This window comes from Lagopus leucura, unplaced genomic scaffold (genome assembly GCF_019238085.1).
Source record: "Lagopus leucura isolate 7727_CA_CO unplaced genomic scaffold, USGS_WTPT01 Super-Scaffold_1, whole genome shotgun sequence".
NCBI lineage: Eukaryota > Metazoa > Chordata > Aves > Galliformes > Phasianidae > Lagopus > Lagopus leucura.
Genome location: NW_024962250.1, coordinates 13,508,194 through 13,529,237, shown reverse-complemented (window position 1 = coordinate 13,529,237; position 21,044 = coordinate 13,508,194). Strand labels below are relative to the sequence as shown.

The 21,044-nt window shown below is 39.5% G+C and overlaps 1 protein-coding gene across 1 annotated transcript in view; it reads right to left on the bottom strand.

Annotated features, from left to right (window-relative positions):
- The window catches only part of LOC122179921 (formin), a 120,494-nt gene extending 115,295 nt beyond the window's left edge, over window positions 1–5,199 (bottom strand). The window contains exons 1-2 of the mRNA XM_042871171.1: window positions 3,794–5,199; window positions 1,614–1,731 (exon numbers count right to left, since the gene is read on the bottom strand). Of these exons, the coding sequence (XP_042727105.1) occupies window positions 1,614–1,731; window positions 3,794–5,176 (1,501 nt within the window). The 5' untranslated portion in view covers window positions 5,177–5,199. The remainder of the gene's footprint in view (window positions 1–1,613; window positions 1,732–3,793) is intronic.
- Between the last annotated feature and the right edge of the window lie 15,845 nt (window positions 5,200–21,044).

Here is a 21,044-nt window from a genome sequence, read left to right as displayed (position 1 = left end):
AAATGTCAGTACATAAATGTTCTCTGCAGACACCAATCTCTGTTGGAGAGACTGAGATTAGAAACAATCCTGAACTGATACTTTCATTAAATGAACAAACAAACAACTAGCGATATGAGAGAACTTGAATATAAACTCTTGTTATAATTATATCTGCATTACTCTCATGAACAGTACCATCCTTCACCTGCAGGAGACCACATATAAACACTCCTGTCCATAACATTCCCCCTGGTTCTCAGTAAAGCAGACTGGTGTAGCTGCCCCACATGTCAGAGTCCCTGTTTCCATGACTGCTTTCTGAATATCCATGAATGTTATCAGAGTTGAACTACGAACGTGCTAACACCTTTAAGTCTGCTGCACTTTTAAAAAACAGTCTTTGCCTGTTTCCATTAAAAGCACCACTTCTGTCTCATCCTCTGAATCACCAGCGATTTGTTTTCATACAGATCCATCCATCTGCCAGACGCTGGGGTGACTAATGAACTGAAGAATCTGGTCTGTATAAAAACTTGACTTAGCAAATTAATCGTCACCATGTTGATGACACTGCCACCCAAAATAACACTGAAACAAAAGATTAACAATTTACATGGGCTCTGAGCCAGTCTGCCCTTTCTATTCAAATTTCAGGAAAGCATGACCTAAATTCTCTACAAGTAGTAGAATTTGGAGCTTTTGTTAATTCAGTTTCTTTTCTTTCTTTCAGCCATGTGTTTTTGCTACAGATAATTATAGTCATTAGCAGAAAAAAAAATATTTATTTGTGGAAAATTAAATACAGCAAGCACACATCCTGTTATAAGAACGTAAGCTTAACAGAAAGAGACTGCAGTGCAGCTGAATACCCGTATCAGTGCAGAAAACTTGCCCTGACTATCTAATGACAAACACACATCCCAGACTGACAGAAGCAATGTAAATCCAATTCTGCCTATACTAGAACAACACAGATCCTTTCAACAACATCTACAATCATGCATTCAAAGTTTAAAAACACACAGAAAAAAAACAAAACAAAACAAAACAAACAAAAAAAAAAAAAAAAAATTAAGGTAGAAAGGGCTGAGGAAAGAAAGAAAAAAAAGTAATACACTGAACAATATGAAGGAGTAGATCTCCTATGCCTATATATTCATTCTCCTAGTACAAAGGCAAACGGATATCCACTGGAACTGGAAAGAACCACATAATATCAACATGAACACTTTCTCACAGCAAGATAGTATGAAAGCTTAGTTTTAAATTCTACTTAATTCTTCTGAGGCAGTGTTTGAGGCAGGTCATTGCCCTTGCCAATGAACACAGATGACAGGTCTCCTTTCCTTCAGTATTCTGTCGCTTGTTTGAACAGAATCCCACTACAAATGGATAACCCGTTGTACCAAAAAGCACTTATTTCCTTGTGAAACTTAAATGGGCAAGAATTTAGATGTCAACACATCTATCCATTTTGCATTTTAAAAGTCAGGTGCTTAACAAGTAACAGTAAACAGCAAGGTGTGTTTTTTCCAGATAAGAAAATACTGCGATTATCACTGTCTCTATCTTAAACAACATTTAAAGTGTCAGAAACTCATTTCTGTGAATGCTTCACCTCTTTCTTTTACCTGCTTCTGTGTACTTTAATCCTACTTTTACTTCTTCATGATTTGCCTTCGGTGGTGGCCAGACAGTCTGGAGTCTCCCTGGAGTCTTGTCATCTTGCTCTGAGGGACTCAGATCAGGCTGTTGAAATTATGAAAGAAAAAAAAATTAAAGTAGGCAGTATCAGTTGTTTCAAAGCAGATATCTGGCTCTACATATATACTCAACTCAAAAAAGGTCATCATTCAAACAGTGCTCGAGCAGGACACAAAGAAACCAGTACAGAAAAATGTAGAAAAATAATTTTGAGGAGGAGGATATCCTAATGTATGTGATGTACAATGATTCTGTTGAAACTGTTTACAGCGGCACAGAAAGCTGCCTATGCTTTGATGAACCGAAGATGTGAGAAACACTTGTTTTTCTTCCTATATATACATATGTGTATATATATATAGGAAGATATACATATTTTTTTTTTTTCAGAGCAAAAAGCCAGGCCTCATCCTCACTCCTCTTACAAGTGAACATTGGTGGAATTCACCTGAGACATTGTTTGATGATACGATTTCTGGAAGCAGAGCTGGTTTGAGAAATTCCTGCCCCACCCACAGCAGCTTGCTCAGTCCACATACCACATAATGCTGCCACATCAAATTGCTGCTGCAGTTGGTAAAAGCACTGTGCTGTCAATTGGAATGGTGAAATTTTCCATTTAAGTGGGAAACATTAACAATAAACAAGCAAAACAAGAACTGTTTAGTGGTCTTTTTTTCAACCTAGCATTTCTGTAATCTGATCTACAACACATAAGTCATTGTGTAGACACAACTGCAGCAACAGTAGAACGCTGTATGAAAGTGGCCCCATAAAATGCTCATTTAGACATGGAAAAAGGCAGGGCAAGACCCTTCTACCTCGGCTTTGCCCAGGGAAAACTGGCCTAGCTTGCACTAGGCCAGCTGAGAGCTGACATTTGAGCCACTCATGCTGACGGCTGTGCCTCCTCCCTCCCGACCTGGCTTGCCGCAAGCCACACAGACGCTTACGCCAGCACAGCCAGAGAATGGTGTAAGGAGGAACCAGCAGCCCAGGGGTGGGAAGGGCACGCATGCACTGTAATTGCCATACATGCCGTGGCTCATGAGTGCCTCTTTTCTCCTCCCCATAGGTAATTTACTTAAAACTGGTATTATCAGTCTGCTCAGGTGTCACTCATTTTTATGAATGTTTTAATTATGCGTAAGAATAAAAATTTTAAGAGAGTGCAACCAGCACAGCAAATTAACTTATCAGGCTTAGGGTCCAACCCTGCAAATTTAATCATTTGGATAAATTTCCCTGTTAGCCTACAGCACGCTTCTGGACTGATTGCAACTGCAAAGGAGTAGCTGAAAGAGTTTTAGGTTTGGGAAAGTGATGGCTGCTCATCCAAGTCTCAATTGCACTCAAACTCATTTATCATTGTGCACATATACACAATTTTTTTTTTCATTTCTTAAACATTAGTAAATATCCAGGCACATACAAACAATCACCTTGCAAATGATTGTATTAAACCATAACTCAAGTGGTCTAATTGGACACCCTCAGTCACACTCTGATAAGATTAAATTCTTATCAATATATGGAAAGCCAGGTACATATGTAAATAAGAAATAAATACTTCTAAGTTCTACATTTTGGACAAATTAAACTGAATTAACCTGTAAGTTATTGTATCAGTTCTTATCCTAGAATTATTCCTAAAGGTTAAATGAAATATTAGTTGTAAAAATTAAAAAACAAAAGCCAATCAAACTGAAAAAAGAAAACAGAGCGAGATTAAGAGACCAGTAAGTACATTACATTAAACATTTGTAATACAAAACTGACTTTAAACACTACTTAGCGTATGGAAAACTACTTTGTAATGACCTTTTAAAATGAAAAACTTGTGTTTATTTTCTGATTTTTATTAACAAACCGTGATTATCAGTTCTAAGTTCTGCTAGAACTGCAGATGATCAACAATTTTGAAAAATTTGCCCCAAGATTTCTTCAGTTTGGAATCCAAAAACTGAGACTGTCTAAAGTAGAAGACTTTGCCTTTTAGAAGACTTTTCTACACTTTGACCTTAAGTCCCCACCACTAATTTTAAAAATCAAAATATTTTATATCTATCTACTTCCAGATTTAGGAAGAAAAAATAAGCCAACCTACAGATTTGTCTGATGGTCCGTCGCCAGGTTTAGATTTTGACCTTTCAAATACAGCTTTCAAGGACTCTTTCTCATTTCTCATTTTGCGTTTGATGGCTTCCAGCTCTGAAGGATCTGCTGTTGTCTCTTTTTTGGGAGGTCGTGTGAATAAAGCTTTAAAGACGTCCAGTGCAGATTCAGCAGGGCTTGATTTTATTTCCTCAGAGAGAAACAGTGGCTCTGTTTTGCCAGAGGCTTTGTTCTCTGGGCCTTCATCGCTGTCCTCAGTCTCCCCAAACCCTGCACCAGAATCTTGGGTTCTCTCATCATTCTTGGAGACGTCTATGTTTAACAGGTGAGAGAGCTGCTCCAGGAAAGTAGGACTTGCTTTAGGTTCAGATGATTTCTTTTTTGTGGTCAAACCTGATGTAATGTTGGATTTCTTAACAGGCTGTCGTAATTTAAGCAGAGCTAAATCATTCTCCCTTGGCTTAATTTCTGTAATAGTTTCCCCATCCTCTGTGTTTAGTCCCTTTTTCCTCACACGTAGACCACTAAAAAAAGCAGGCAGCTGGAAACTTTTTTCAGCCAGTGCTGTTTTATGGAGAGATGCATTATCAACTGAAGGCCTTTGATCCTCACCTGGAATTTCTGGAGGGCATTCCCCTGTAGCAAGCAAGGAACTGAACTGCTCATCCATTAACGTTCTGTCTTTGCCACTGGAATCACACTCCAAAACGCTGTCCAGCTCTCTGGGAAACCACTGAGAAATTGGTGGGTATAACTCAGTGTCATCTCTACCCACAGTGTCATCGCTGTGTCTGTACCCTTCTGAATCTGACTCTTCCTTACTTTGATTGTTACCGTCCGAAGCCACAGCAGACAAAGCAGCATTGTTTAGCCCACATTTGCTTGTGTTGGTTTCATCAGCATCTGGGTCCTTACTCTCACCATCTGATTCCGTGTCACTTGTTGTGTGAACCAAAGTACCTTGTACGAGAATAGCATCGTTGTCAGATTCAGACAAAGAAGTCTGTACAGACCTTAAACGGGGAAGAAGTATTTCATTCTGTCCTGCTGGCTCCGGCTCCAGTTCAGCACGGCTGCCAGACATCGGGTCAGCCTGGTCACTGGTACAGCCTGCGCCGTGCTGGTTTTCTGAGTCGTCAACACCATCATTATCATTCCTCTCATACCGATTGTTAGCCTGAGTGTTGACATTGGTGTGCAAAGGTTGAAACGCTTTAAGCACTGCTTCTTCTTCTTTGGGAGTTACCGATTCCAACTTGGCTGTAAGTCCAAAAAGCGCTCTGACCGCAAAAGTGGTGAAGACGTCCGGTTCGCTCTCCGCGGGACCCGTCCGCTCGGGAAGCTGCCGGCTGCACCCCGTGTTTCCTCCTTCCATGCTGGGCGCGGGGCGCGGCTCCAGCTCCGTGCGGGCGCTGGGGACCGGCGCTCACCGCACGCAGCGCTGCGCGTCGGCGGGCCGGGCCCGGGGAGGGCAGGCAGCAGCCGGGCCGCGCTCCCGCTGCTTCCTGCTTCTCGCGCCACCGCCCATCGGCTGCCCGGGCTCCGGTAGGGAAAAGCGAAGGACGCGGCAAGCTCTCCAGCGCTCGGTCCCTCGCACAAAGGGCTTTTTGTCACAGCGGGTGTGCCGGCGCGCCGATCCCGGCTGGAAGCGCAACCAGTGGCTCTGCTCCCTCTCCCGCAATCCTACTGGCTGCCCGACTTCCTACTCGCAGCGCGGCTATATAAACGCGGCTCCCAGCCGGGGCAGCGCGCAGCGGCGGCGCGCCACTTCCTCGTAGCAGGACGCGGGCTGGGAACCTGCGGCGGGGAGCTCCCCGAGCGCTCCTCTGCACGGGCCTTCCGCATGGATAAGGCTCTTCCGTGATAAAGCCATCATCCCGGAAAGACAGCCAAGTGAAAACCCGAGGTGCGAATTCTGAAGTTCCCACTGCAAATGCTGAGCGGTGCTCTCGGGTCTCGGCTGGCCCGAGCGAGCACCTCGAAACGGAGCAAGGGAGCAAAAGGAGAGACTCCCTCCCGCTGTGCGGCAGGTCGCATTTGGAATGCAGACTTCAGCCTGCAGGGCCACGAACAACACCCAGCAGGACTGGTTTCGTGTTACCGGAGCCGTCCGGGAGCCGCGGGCAGGTGGCACCGAACGCCGGCACCGCGCCCAGCGCCGCGAGCTGCTTGCGGGCAGCAAGCCAGCGCGGGTACAGGTCAGCGGCTCCGGTAGCAACAACCCAGCGCTGCCCCACAGCGCTCGGTGCCGTGCATCTGCGTAGTGCCACCCCAGTCCCGTGTCAGATTGTTTTTACTTAGTCCATGTAGTTGAACTTTAAGAGAAAAAGTCTACGGAATATATGCATTTTTGGTTAACGTGTGATGGTACAAAATATTCTTAAGCACCTTTGAAAGTCACAAAGTCATTTACATTTGGGTCAGGTTCCAGTCAAAAGTCTTCACTTTTCTTCCTTTCCTTATTTTTGGAGTTGGAGAGACTAGAAATTCCTGCAGCTTTGCAATTTTCTAATACCCTTATGTTAAAGAAGTTACTTCATTCCTGTTTCCACAGCAGCATCTCAGAAATTCAAAGATGATCACTTTTTTTGCAGCCAAGTTTGAAGGTCATCCTGCACTGGGCTGTTTAGTTGCAATGATGGACCTCATACAGCAGCGTGCTGGAAGCAGGTTTTCTCAGAAAGTTGGCTGTACCTGGCACTCTTGTGCCAAATTACAGAAAAATATTCACTGAAAAACTGAACATCACAGACACCGAGCAACAATTAAGTATACCAACAGGTTTGGTATGAAAGACATGTTTGCCTTTCGCATACACTATAAAAAGTAAAGTCATCATAATGTCAACAGCAAAAGGTCTGCACTGCAGGAAACAAGTTTCCCTAAACTCAGATTGTAACACAAAGGGCATAGGTAAAGCCTACAGACACTCTTTCGATTATGTGATTGCATACATACCTGTAAACAAAAGGTACTGGAATCACTCCCACCTTCATTTGTGATCTAACCATAGAGCAATATATTCTCTTTACTATTGGCCATTTCCTGCAGTAAGCTCTGGACTCGCTTCTTCAGTACTCTTTATCATCAAGTGCCAAGGATGGGAACAACCCTGTAAGAGTCACGGCTTGCTAGTCTTAATATAGATAACCATCTTACAAGGATGTTCTATGGAATGAAAGAGTCTTTATCACTCCCTGTGCCAAGATACTCATAGAATCCAAGGTAAGTAAGACAAGTGGTAGGAAACTCCCTTCACACTGGCGTGAGTTTCTCACAGATTACTCTATGGTTAAGCTTTGTTTATTTCTGTATTTATTTATTTGGGGTAAGGTTAACTTATGGTGAATAAACTGTAAATTGCATTTTTTCAAAAATAGTTTGGTTGGTCACCAACCAGGAATACAGCTACATCAGAAACTTCATGGTAGCATACTCGCTAGATTATGCTAAAACATTTCCTTTACTATCTATTCTGAATTTAAAAATATATGATCAACTCAATTTAAAAGGGGACTTAAAAGCAGGAAAACCATGCTTTATATTTAAACAATTTCCCAACAAAATTTATGAGACAAAGATCAATTCAGTAGTGAAAAGAATGGTTCTTTGAGAGTCAGGCCAAAATCATGCTTCCTGCTGATATGCTAGGAAATTCAGAGGTGAACACAGAATAATTAGAAGTCCAGAAGTAGAAATATGCCTTATATCAACAAGGGCAATAATTCAAACTTGAAGAAAATCAGACTGTTTTATATGTACTCTTGTTTGTATGTTCTCTTGATAGCAAACTTCAGGAATTGAAAAGTTCAAGATTTCTAACATTAGGAAGTAGTGAAGGATTCATCTCTACATCTGCTGCTAGGGAAATTATCGAAACTGGACACTAAGCAGAACCTCCAGTTCAGAACATTACTTATAAACCCCAACCTCAAATAAAGAAAAATACTGTAATGTCGTTTCTCCCAAGCTGACAATTACCCCACTGGACAGCCCCAGCACGGGGACTGGATATGGATATAACCGATGAAGAACACACGGGTATCAATAGAACATCCCTGGCTAAACAGTATGTATCTCTACATGCCCTTAATATTTTTACATAAGAAGGGATGATGACTTCCATATGGAAATGGGACTGAGCCAAGGAACACTCCCCAGGCAAAAGTGTTTTAACACTGGGTAGATCTCCTCAGGAATGTCTCTCTGAACAGACTTTAATGCTGCATTCTGAAGGATGAAACAAAATTTCCAATCTTTAGAAAAAGAAATAATTTATGGTAATGATACAAGATTCTTTGTTTAACAAAACCAACAGCACTTTGCTGTCTCTGAAAAGCCCCTAGAGCCTGCCACAGCAACACTGAGGGCAGTTAATGCATTAATTACGCAAAAGGACAATCATTCCTTTCAGTTTAAAGAACATTTAATAACCCACACCCTTTCTGACCTACATTTCATCACAGACAGAAGTCACACCTACAGCAAGCCCCAGTGCTATTCTTGAAGTGCCTGAGAGCTTTAACATTTCTTTGAAGAGGACAGACAGTAAGACAGAAATACAACTAATCATTCCTATCATTACACAGCAGGGCTCAATGCTTCCTGACAGCATATCTATCTAGATTGCATTTTCAGATCACAGCAAAATAAAGAAAAACAAACAAGGCATAGAGACATAGAAATAGCTAAACTGTACGGAAAACAAAACTTACCATGAATTTTTAAGAGAAAGGGGCTGGAAACAAAATTAGTTGCTTTTTTTTTTTTTCTTTTTTTTTTAAAGCATCATAGACATGAAATAGGCACTGATTGTGTCAGGCTGAAGAGCCACATGGAGGCAGCCAGTTGTGGCAGTAGCTCCAGGAGTTAGAGCTGGTCTGAACTCAGCTGATCCAGTCCTGCTCCATGCACCATCCCCAGCTAAACATCTACTCTGCTGATTGATAAAGATCTCCAACTCTGCCCAACTGCCAACTGCCCAACTTCAACTGCCTCTGAAACTGTTTATCTCATATTATACTTAGTAGTTTATCTCTTCAAATGCTCTAACATAAGAAGAGCATCTACTTGTTTTCAGGTTTGTTTTTGTTTGACATACAGTAAGCCAATATATGAGCAATCTTCTTGCAGTACTGGAAATTTAAGTACTGATATTATAATTGCTTTAAATACTCAAATTATTGCACTCAAAAATCTGCATGGCCATCTGAAACATGGCTTGTCTTTCACACTGCAGTCACCATTGCTGAAATGCACCACTCACCATCACACCGTGCTTACAGCCACTTTTTGGCCTTCATAAACATTCAGCAAGCAAATTCAATGCCACACCTTTGCTTCACATGCACTTCAATACCAGGCACCATTGTTGCCCGACTGCCCCTCTGCTGCCATCTGTCACACAGCAACAAAATAGAATATTGATGGGAATGTTCAACCACCACACAACATCCACCTCTGATGTTGTGGGCCAACATAATAAAACAAGAGGAATTACTTTTGGAGCAAGCACTGTATAAGTAATTGATTTTAGACTTAACAATAGATGCATAGATATGGTAATTCTTACCAAAACTCAACATTATATGATACTAAAAGTATGAGCAGACATCAGGCATGTTGGGGTGGAGGGGGCACTGAAAACATGGAATGTAGTTTTTAATATCTTCATCAAAACTGTGTTTCACACTGAGATATTGACTAGTTTAGGTAATCAGAAAGATCATAACTGTTAAGTAGTTGTAAAACAAAAGGGCACTGTAAGAAAGAATTTACTATTTTGAAATAGTCTGTATAATATCATTAAATATACAGAACAGTGAAGCAGAAAATCCCACCATGTGAGAAATCATTGAAAGCTCTGAGGCAGGGCTCATAGCAAAGAATGCATTGGTTGATCTTGAGGTTGAAATGGACATACAAAGTAACAAAGATAGGGAACAGGATAACTGTAAAATGAGAAGGATCTTTGTGCACAATAACACAAAGACTGGCATTTTGTGTAAGAAAGAACAGAGTTGAATTTTCAGTCTTTTGCATTCCTGCATTTCTTTTCTAGGTTGCTCTATTCTCCTCCTCTTTTCATTTTCAACAGGCCTTTTAAACTCCATCTATAGCATGACTTAATAGTTTAAAGCTTAAAATAAAAACTTAATAAAGTAAAATCCACAGTCACGTCAAAAGATTTACCAGAAATTCTTGAGCAACTGCTATCTATTAATACTTATTTGAGCCCCAGATGTACGCCTCATTGAAGTGCCTTTTCATGTGAGATGAAATTCTGTATGAAGTAGAGGGTGGAGTTTCATTTTTGTGTTGGTTCCTTATCTTCTGCATTCTAGACAGCAAATGAGAATCCAGCATGCTGAAATTAAGATCTTAAAAACTAATGCAGACTACTGATTCAGACTGCACATTTTCCTGTTAGAGCAGAATTCATTCACAATCTTATTCCTGATCTACTTTATCTTCCTCCTTCCAGCTAATAAAAACAGAAGCATCTTCTCAATAACACAAAGAAACTGTCTGGGGAAGTAGAGGAATCCCCATCCCTGTTGGGGTTTAAGATAGCATGTACATGACACTAAGGGACACTGTTTAGTGATGGAACACGATAAGTCAAGTTGATGCTTGGACTTGGCTGTTTTGAAAATCTTTTCCTGGATATTTTTATGATTCTATATATGCATATATAACTGTATAATGTATTTCTATACAAGGCTGCTCTTGTAAGGCAGAACAAGGCAAAGCAGCTTTGTTTTTAACTTTGTCACTTTAAGTAACATAATTACATTTCAAAACAGTAATACCTAAATTTTCATCAATCATGTTAAATTTTTTTCTTCAAATAGCAAAGACGGGCCATAGATCACATGAATTAGTGTGATCGTGAGGAAATGAATAGGTCCAATTCAGTCAGTATTCCTTGGAAATGTTTTTTGTTTTGCTTTGGAGTTGCATTTTGGACACATTCTCTGACCACAGCTGTCATGCTGTTCAGTCTGAGAAGCACAGAAAAGACAGCATCTGGGAACAGACTGCTGTCACCAGAGCAATTCATGAAGCTTATTTCATGGAATTGTCTGCATTGGAAGGAACCCTTAAACCCTCCAACATCCCTGCAATGAACAAGGACAGCTACAGTCAGATCAGGCTCCTCAGAGCCCCATCCAGCCTGACCTTGAGTGTCTCCAAGGATGGGCAGCCACCAGCTCCCTAGGCAAAATGTTCCAGTGCTTCACTGTCCTTAACGTGAAATACTTCTTCCTTATATCCAGTCTAAATCTCCTCTCTTGTATTTTGAGACCATTTCCCCCTGTCTTATTACAAAAGACCCTGCCAAACAGCCTGTTCCCTTCTTTTTTATAGTCCCCCTGTACATACTGAAAGGCTGCTCTCTGGTCTTCCTAGAACCTCCTCTTCTCCAAGCTGAAATTCCCAGTTCATGTCAACAGCACCACACAGCTAGATGTCACCCACAAACTTGCTGAGAGCGCACTTGATCCAACCACCAGTGTCACTGATGAAGATATTAAAGAGCATCTGTTTAAGTACAGATTCCTGAGACACGACACTCATCACTTCACTCTCTGGGAACAATCTTTCAACCATTTCCTCATCTATCACAGTCCACTTATCAAATCCATATATTTGCAATTTAGAGAGAGGGATGTTACAGGGAAACATTGTCAAAGGCTTTTCTGAATTCTAGACAGTTGACATCAAAGATGGCTCATCCTTTTTTCACTGCTGCAGTTACACCACTACGTTGGTCAGGAAGGACTTGCTCTTGGCGAAGCCAAGCTGGTTGTCTTGTATCGCTTCCCTCTCTCCCATGTGTTTAAGCATAGCTTACAGGAGAATTTGCTTCATGATCTTCCCTGGCACAGAGATAAGGCTGACAAATCAGTAATTCCCTTAGTTGCTCGCAACTCTTCTGAAAAATGGATGTGTTGTTGCCTTTTTACAGTCACCACAGACTTCACATCGCTGTAGTGACTTTTCAAATATCATTGAGAGTGGTTTGCTGATTTTCCTCATAGGTTGCGTGTACCAGTGCTGCAAGTCCAAATAGATTCTGATGGCAGCACCAGTAGCAGCTTTCTCATCATCGTTCTTCTGGCAGTTCCATTTCTAATGCTTTATCATTAACGGACCTGGACTCGTAGCAGAAGAATAAGTACAGATACCCTAGAGCTCTGCAAGTAATTCAGCCCCGAGTTCTGTCTTGACTGATTTTCAAGGAGGAGTTACAGGGTGTGAGCTGCAGGATAAAATTTTCTGTGGATCACTTATTGCCTATTATCTTTTTAAGAGATATGGGGACTGCTGTTCTAAGTATGAATAAATATTTTTCCTTGTTCAGGTAGTGAAATAATTCTATTTTCTATGACACATTTAATAAGATTTCTAGACAGAAAATGCTGATTGAATAAAGGAAAATGGAAGCAAACTGCTTATTGATCTTAGATGTCTTACTTTACTCAAATTATTATACTTAAATGGCTTTTGATTAAATTCTTCTTCTGTATGGGAGGACTTGATAAATACAGACGAAATGTCATCATGGGTTAGATTCTTCATGTTGTAGTGTGCATTTGTACTAGCAATAGCAATTTGTATCAGTTCTTTTCAATCCAGTTACTTGCTTTCATCTCAGTGTTTTATTGCAAGGATAAACCTGTACTTCCATGGTACAACAACATTGTTAAATTATTTTAGGAGTTGAAGGTTAGGACACCAAGTCAATTTTATGGCAATTGCAAGAGAACAGGAACAATCATCATAACAAATATTTTCAATGTGTCAGATTCTGTATCAGTTCTGGTATTTACACCAATAGATGTCACTATTGCACAAATTGTCACTGTTTCTTCACACAAACCACAAAGGTACTGCCTTCACAGTGCTGTCTTTCAGTCTTTTTATCCTTTATCATAGAATGGCTTAGGTTGAAGAGGACCTTAAAGATCATTGAGTTCCACCATCCCTGCCATTGGCAGGATCGCCACACACAAGATCATAGAATCATGGAATCATAGGATGGCCTGGGTGACCACCATGATTGTCTAGTTTCAACCCCCCTGCTACGTGCAGGGTCGCCAACCACCAGACCAGGCTGCCCAGAGCCACATCCAGCCTGCCCTTGAATGCCTCCAGGGATGGGGCATCCACAACATCCTTGGGCAACCTGTTCCTGTGTGTCACCACCCTCCGTATGAAGAACTTCCTCCACAGGTCCCTCTGCTCTGCTACTCACAGAACCAAGCCAAATCAGCGCATAAACCATTGACGGTTCTATCACCATCACAACATGTAAAAAGTCAGTTTCCCTCCTGCCTTTAAGCTCCCCTTAAGTACTGGAAGGCAGCAATATGGTCTCCTTGGAGCCTTCTCTTCTCAATACTAAACAAGCCCAACTTCCTCAACCTTTCTTCTTTGGAGATGCTTCAGACCTTTGTGATCCTCTCCTGTACCCTTTCCAGCAGCTCCACAGCCCTCTTGTACTGGGGTCCTCATGGCTGGACATAGTACCAGATGAGGCCTTACAAAGGCAGAACAGGCAGTTACAATCAGCTCCCTCTCCCTGCTGACCACCCCTCTTCTTTATGTAACTCAGATACTGTTGGCCTTACAGGCTACAAGAGCACGCTTGATTTGGTTCTTTCCTCTTCCACTGCATTCTGTTCCCACTCAGGGTGGCATGTGAAAGTTTATAAACTTTTCCTGACAAATTTATGACTAGTCTGATTCCAGTGCCAGCTCAGCTTCCCCAAAACAGAGAAATTTTAAAACTAACAGCACAGTTTCAAGCACTCCTGAGCTGTACACATGCATGCACATGTGCACTCACATTCACTGCTTACTGACTCAAATAATCCTGGTCATCTGCAAGCTCCTCCAATCCACTTCCAGGAAAATAACCAATTTAAACAAAATGCCCATCGTGATTTCAGTAATCACATGTCACATATCTTAATCTATTCATATAATTTATATATTTTCGTATATATTGCTCTCAGGACTTAGCCACATATAGACACATGGAATCAGAAATCACCTGGAAAGCTGTACTGCATCCAAAACTTTTCTATTCATCTCATATTTTGGAGCATGGCTTTAGACACATCAGAAATAAATGCAGATCAGAAACATATATAAAAATACTTGTTGAAATCCAGTATTGAGTGCTACTCACATTCAATTCCAGACTCAAATGCAATGAATTCCTATTGATCTTCTCCTTCTCGCTTGAGTGAGCCAACGGGTTTGACAGTCTGCAATCCAAGATCCAGGTATCTTCATCTCTGCTTGCCGCATCCAAATTTGTCAGCTGTTCAGTGAAGTCTTCTTTTAAAGCAGTCTCTACTGGAACAACCAAATGAAATAAAAGGAAGTAATCGTATGCATCTGCAGGTAGTATCTACATGTAGGATGTTCTTAATATTTTTGAAACTCTGGTGAACACTATCAACACATACACACTTTCAGTTTTCCTATTTGTTATTTGTTATAAGAACAAAATGAAATAGCATAAATGGGGTTCATATTATGTTATCATTTGAGAAAAAAATTGTTCTCAAATTTCATGGAAAAAAAAAATTATAGCAAAACTATGGGCTGCTTGCCTTGCCCCTTTCATACTAGATGGTAGTTTTCATCTCCACTGCAAAGGCCTTCTTTAATGTGCTTTTTCCCAGAATATATTTCAGAGGTGGCTATGAGGTGCAAAACTAAGCTAAAGCAGGTCAACTGGCTGATTAGACAAAATTTCTGATATCAGCTAAGTGCACCCTTAGCGGTTATTGTACTGATCTACATTAGCTAGTTACAGGAAACACATGAGATGAATCTTTTAGTTGGAAGTGATATTTTATAGAATCATAGAATGATTTGGGTTGGAAGTACCTTTAAGATCATCTACTTCCAACCCTCTGCTACAGGCAGGACCATCTCCCTTTAGACCAGCTTGCTCAAAGCCCCATCCAGTCTTGCCTCAAATCCTCTAGGGAGGGGGGCATTCACAACCTCTCTGAGCAACCTGTTCAGTGTCACCACCCTCACAGTAAAGAATTACTTCCTATTATCTAGTATAAATCTACTCTCTTCCAGTTCAAAGTCATTTTCCCTTGTCCCGTCAATACGTGCCCTTATAAAGAGTCCCTCCCCAGCTTTCCTATAGGCCATTTAAGGCACTCTTGATCTTGCTCCATTAACCTTAAGCAAAATATCAACCTATAATTGTCTGGTTACAAACAAGCAAAGGTGAATTCAGAGAGTTAAGAGCAAGAACTGACAGCCAACAGCCCACAGCCCTGCATCAGACACTCCAGTTACAGGTCACTCTCTCTCCAATTCACAGCATCTATTCTTTATGGAAGTATCTAACTACTTTATCCAAAGTAGTTTTTTTTTCCTGAATGATAGCCCCTCGTTGATAAAACCAATGAATTCCAGAGAGGCAATATGTTCTCTGAACATGTGTGATACAATGTTATAAACCAAAGGACTATCCTCCTTTTATATATGCAGACACATCTGCCCTGGAACATTCTAGTGGAAAGTTCAGATCTTGTACAATTGTACTTAATATTTTGTAATTTATTTTTAATAAATAATATTATAATATTATAATATAATAAATAAAAAAAGATTATGGTAAAAAGAAGCATGAGGGTTATAATCTCTAAGCTTGTTTGATTAAATTTAGGTTGATTTTCAAAGCTTTTTAAAGCTTATGGCTCAAAATAATTCAGATCTCGCACTGCATCAATAAGCATAGCAAATAATACTGGGTAAAGTGGGCAACAATCCTTGAAGCTTTAACATTCTTCTTGAAAGGTAAAGTCCTCATGGAACAGAACATCTTAATGAATTAAACTATCCTAAAATGTTCTTGAATTTCACCTTTTGCCAGAAGAGCCCAGACGCAGTCTAAAGGTGTAGCGTGTCTGGGCTCAAATCCAAAGCCTGTCTCATTTTATTATAAAATCCTAACAATTGCGAGATACTGAGGAAACTCACCATTCTCAGGATTAAGAAATAATAATATTTTTATAAATTGTATGTAGAAACTGCTTCTTTGTGTGGTCTACTCAGAAACAAATCTAAGAATTATGATTACGTGGACATGAACAGCAGTAACAGTTTATAATAATGCTTCAAGAAACCTTACTAATGCATGAACTGAATATGCGTACCCAACATGGGCATTTCACAGGCAACATGGAGGCATTTCACAGACCATTCATTCCTAGCTAAGGAAGCAAATGTACATTACAGAGGGTTGCCAAGCTCAAGCCGCTGTTTACTCTCAATCTTCCAGATTTGGGAAGCTCTGGAGCCAGTAAGGGGAGGACACTGCAGAAGGTCCCAGCTGTGCTGCAGCGTCCTCTGAAGGTCACAGAGACAGTAATGATAGTAGTCACCTACTGCTGCCCTAGAGGCAAGTACCACAACAGAAGCTGCTGTGTGTTGAAAAAAAAGCTCCCGCGTTAGCTGACCAGGTCAGTATCTTGCAAAAAACAGAGCTGCTCTGAATCAACCCCAAGACGACCCTGTCCAGTGACAGCTGCTCTCCTTTGCTGCAGTTGACACTGCTGTTTGCTTGCTGCAGTGATCTCCCAACAAATATCCACAGTCAAGAAATAGAAGGTAATACCACATGCGTATACTTTAGCAACTTTAGCTAATTTTTCAACTTGTATTGCTTTCTATTCTCTGTTTTGTTTTTTGGGTATTTTTGTCTCCAAAAAGCCCAAATACTTTCCAAGAGATTCCAGTTGCTAATCAAACTGTCTCCTAGGTTTTACAGTTAACACTAATGTGGTCATGCCTCCTATTAACACTCAATGTAGAAAGAATAGTGTGCAAATATTCCCTTGGCTTTGCTGCCAAAGGAATGGCAGGCACTGCCTGCTCACAGCTGCAACAGTGGTTATTTCTCCATTACTATGACAATCTCAGTGTGTCAGTTGAACCTGATTTAGAAACCTGAAAAAGTGTCAGCCTTCCAGTGCATTTTAGCTTTGTAAAATGAAATTGCCTCTGAAACTTCTGTATTACTAACATATGCTCCTAGTATAAGTTTGTAAAAAAATAAACAGCATTATATATAGATTATATAAAATATTATAGACACATACCACTACATTTCTTGGAATTCACTTTTTGCCTCACACTTTCCCCACCATTGGCATTTAAATATGAAATTTGTATTTCTGTTTTTCAGTCCAGTTTTAAAAAATCCTCAAACCCCCCTCAAACCCTCCCAGAATGGAACAATCTCAGTCTTCCAAACACATGTAGCACATTATTCAGCTTTAAGTGTTAACATCTACCATAGAAGTACTAGATAACACATAGAAGATGTAATTTGGTTAACAGATTAGTAGATTAACACATTTTAACAGTTGTATCTAAAATCCGAATTAATTGCAAATAATAAGCAATAATACAAGGCAGCATGACTAAAACATTTTCACTGCATAATCTCCATGGTTTAAAAAAATTCTCATTGATACGCAATAAATATTATTTATTTCATCATTCATTTCATTTACCTAAGAAGAATTCCACTTTATCTCCATACTAGCAACGCTCACCTAAAGCACAAGCTTTTTTAAGCATTAATAAATAAAAAGCACATTTAATTTAAAGCTGGGCAAAGTAATTGCAGGAAAGCTGAGTACTTAACACTTCCCTGGAAATGTTGACTACTTAGAATTTTCAAGCACAAATAAATAACATTATTAAAAAAATCTTTTCATATCTACAGATAAGACATATGTTGCACAGGGGTACAGATAAAACAGCCCCCCAGTTTCTCCCAGACATACTGTGTTCTCTCTGTACAGCATCTTTCAGAAAGTCTGTTTTAACTTTCTCAGCTGTTTTGAAAAAGAAACTTCTTGTGGAGAAAAAAAAAATCCACCAGCTTTTCAAACATCCTTTTTTCATAGTGAAAGAAAAAATGAATCATAATACCCATTCCTTGTGGGAACATATCTTGCCTAACCACTAACCACTTAAATGTGAGACTGATGTTCACTCTGTCTTTTCAGCTTTTGTCTATTCTATATATAAATCTTTTAATTGCTCTCCACTTCTTCCAGATTACATTGTTATAACACACAAGACAAAAATACGATGGTTAATCTTTTTGTATTGCATCTATTTTATTAAATTTTATAAACATTCTTATAAGTTTTAGAAGTATGAACAAAGAAAATCTTACATTGATTACTTTTCAATGTTTGCTTCTCAGAAGGAGTGAAGAAAAATGTAAATAAAATAAAACCAGTCTCAGAATGCCAGGTTTTGTGGACGGTTTAGGAGTCATACATTTTAGAACCACAATAAAACAAAGATTTATTCAGCAATTTGTAATGAAACAGTCTAAGTGCCACATTGTTACTTAAAGGCGTAGATTTCACAGCAGAACTGAATATTCTCAGCATACATTTAGAGTACTTATGATATGATTGACTGAAGACAACTATATTCCATCAGGTAAATATCTTTGCAAGATCTCACAGCAGCAAGTCATAGCATGTTACCTTTGGCGCGCTTCTTTGACTAAATATTTCATGCTTGATCACAGCATGGTTTTTTCTTCCATATTTTAAAAATATGGAAATCGAAAACATGCAGATCCCACCCAATCTATATATATATATTTGTTATGTGCATCGCTGTTTTTATGATCCAACCATTCAGTAAAGTGGTTGACTATGGTCCCTGTAGTGCTCAGAGAGCTAAAAGTTCCTGAAGTATCAATAGCTGGAATAATCACCGATTTATTGTAGTTCGGCTGTGTCCAATTTCTCCAGTTATCCATAAATGCAATTCAGTATTGCTGATAACAGAGAAAAATGGTTAGGTTGCTTATTAACAGAGAAATTACCAGGAAAATTAAGGGGCCTACCTTTCTGGTTAGCAAATAAAAATTGTGTTGTTCTGAAGTGCTAGCTCAGTGTAAGATACCTTCCTATAAGAGGGAATCAATCATATACAACCTCGATGTGATTCTCCAGCATCAAAAAAACAAACCCAGCAGTGAACACAAAGCTCTCCAAACACCACTGACATTATAAGCAAAGAAATAAAGATATTTAAATTAAAAAAAAGAAAAAAAAAAAAAAGAAAAAAAAAACAAGAACAAAGCAAGTAGGGAACATAAGAGAAGAAACAATTGGCACTTTAGAGCAAAGTCTGAGTCTCTCACTGTTCCCAGAGAAGATTCTGGTGACTGCAGCCAAGAGTCCACAGTCAATGTTCGGCCAAGATTCTGAGCTGCAATGCCAGAAACTTTTAGCTAAAAGCTCATTTTCAATGCCAAAGAATTTCAGTGCTTATGGTAACTTCTAGATTGGGATAGTATCCAAAACAATCTAGTTAAATGTTGAATCAGAATATTAATTATACTACATAACCTAAACTACCAATTTGCAGACATACAACATTACATTACATTCTGTACATAGTATAGTAAGTATATATTCTGATCTGTGGCCCTAGCCAGAAGGCTAAAATAACACAGGTGAGGAGAGCGATGTTCAAATTTTTGTTTGTATTTTGTTTTGTTAAATCATGCATGCAGTAGTCTTTAAATACAACTGTACCTATGTGTCATGGTTCTATGTTTTTTTTGTTTTTATTTTGGGTTTCAGTATTCCACATAAAAACATCTTGTAGTGTACGGGGCATTGAATGTCACTATGGAAGAGTAGGAAGAACAAGGCATTATATAGAAAGTACAGCCAAAAAGCTGCACATGCTGAAATTTGTTGAAAACTAACAAGTTTTAGAGAGCAATCTGGGAAGGGAAAGTTACAAGAGTCCTTGACCACAACATCAGCAGATTAAACAAATATAATAAGCGATTTAATAACGTAAAGTTCATAAATTTGTTTTTTTGGAATATTTTTTTCCTGTACACACTGGCTTTTACTTTGCTCTTCTGTTGCCTATGAGAAAAACAAATCACTGCAGACAGTGGCATAAGATAAGTGAAAAACCATGAGAAATGTAGTGAGATTGATTTTAAATAATTTATATCTTTTAAATTCTCTTCAAAAGTCTTGAAATCTGCAAAAGTGAGAAATGTAGAGATCTAACCTTATATATTATATATATACATATAAATATATATATTTGGGTCACTTCTACATTGCACAATTGTTACCGTATAAAGATTTTAGAGAAATTATTGCAGTTGGAATGTCTGCATAGATAGAAATATGTAAAAGCACCTGAAACAAGTATTAAAATAGCAGCCTGCAGAGACAACCAGAGACACTGCTGAGAGAAGTAAAATTAATTAACACTTAGTGTGGTATTTATATCAAGACCATGATACAGATGATTAATCAGTGGAAAACTGCATTCTGATGAAAAAAAAAACAGGAGGAGGAGGATGGCAAATGGGTTATATCACATAGTATGTGCTGTTCGTTCTTCTCCAGGAACAAGATGTATGTCATATGCCACCTCTTTTCCTGTTATCCAACAGGAAAACACGCTGATACTCAAATTCTAGAAATGAAGACAACGGGCAGCGATCTTGCATCAGATGACTGGCAAAATACATAAGATTTTGTGGCAAAAGGATTATATCATATTAATCACTGATTCTTAAGGGTAAAACACCTCATCCTGTACCCCTTAGCGATGCTGATGAGACTGCTTTGACATCAATGTCTTGAGTGAGAGTGGAAATGTTGTGAGTGAGAATAGATTCAGAGATCTGAGAGATCATTTGCCTCTTTAAGGTCTCACAAAAAAGTTTTATTACACTAATTTTCTACATTTTGCTGGCAGGAAGTCTGAGATAGAGGCATCAAAGCTAGTAATCAAATAGTAAATTGTACCAGTAATAGACCTATTCATTGCAACTCTGCATTCTGTTGGACACACTCTGCATAGCTGTACTACAGTGCATAATTATGGCAGATATCTCAATATGCATCTATAGTATGTAACTATAATAGTTTCAGGTAAATTTCTTTCTTCCTGATTCTGCAGCATCACACAGGCACACCAGCTGAAAGGGACACCAGCTGGGCACTGGACAGTTCTGCACTATTACATGGCATTAATCTGTTCTGAAGGAGTTGATTATCAAGCTGACAACTCAAAAATGAACTCGAGCACCTTCCTGTGGCTTGCTTTTACTTCTATTCCAGCTCCTGTCATTTAGAAAAGGTCTCAGCTTCTTGTGCACTGCCCAGGGGGTGTAG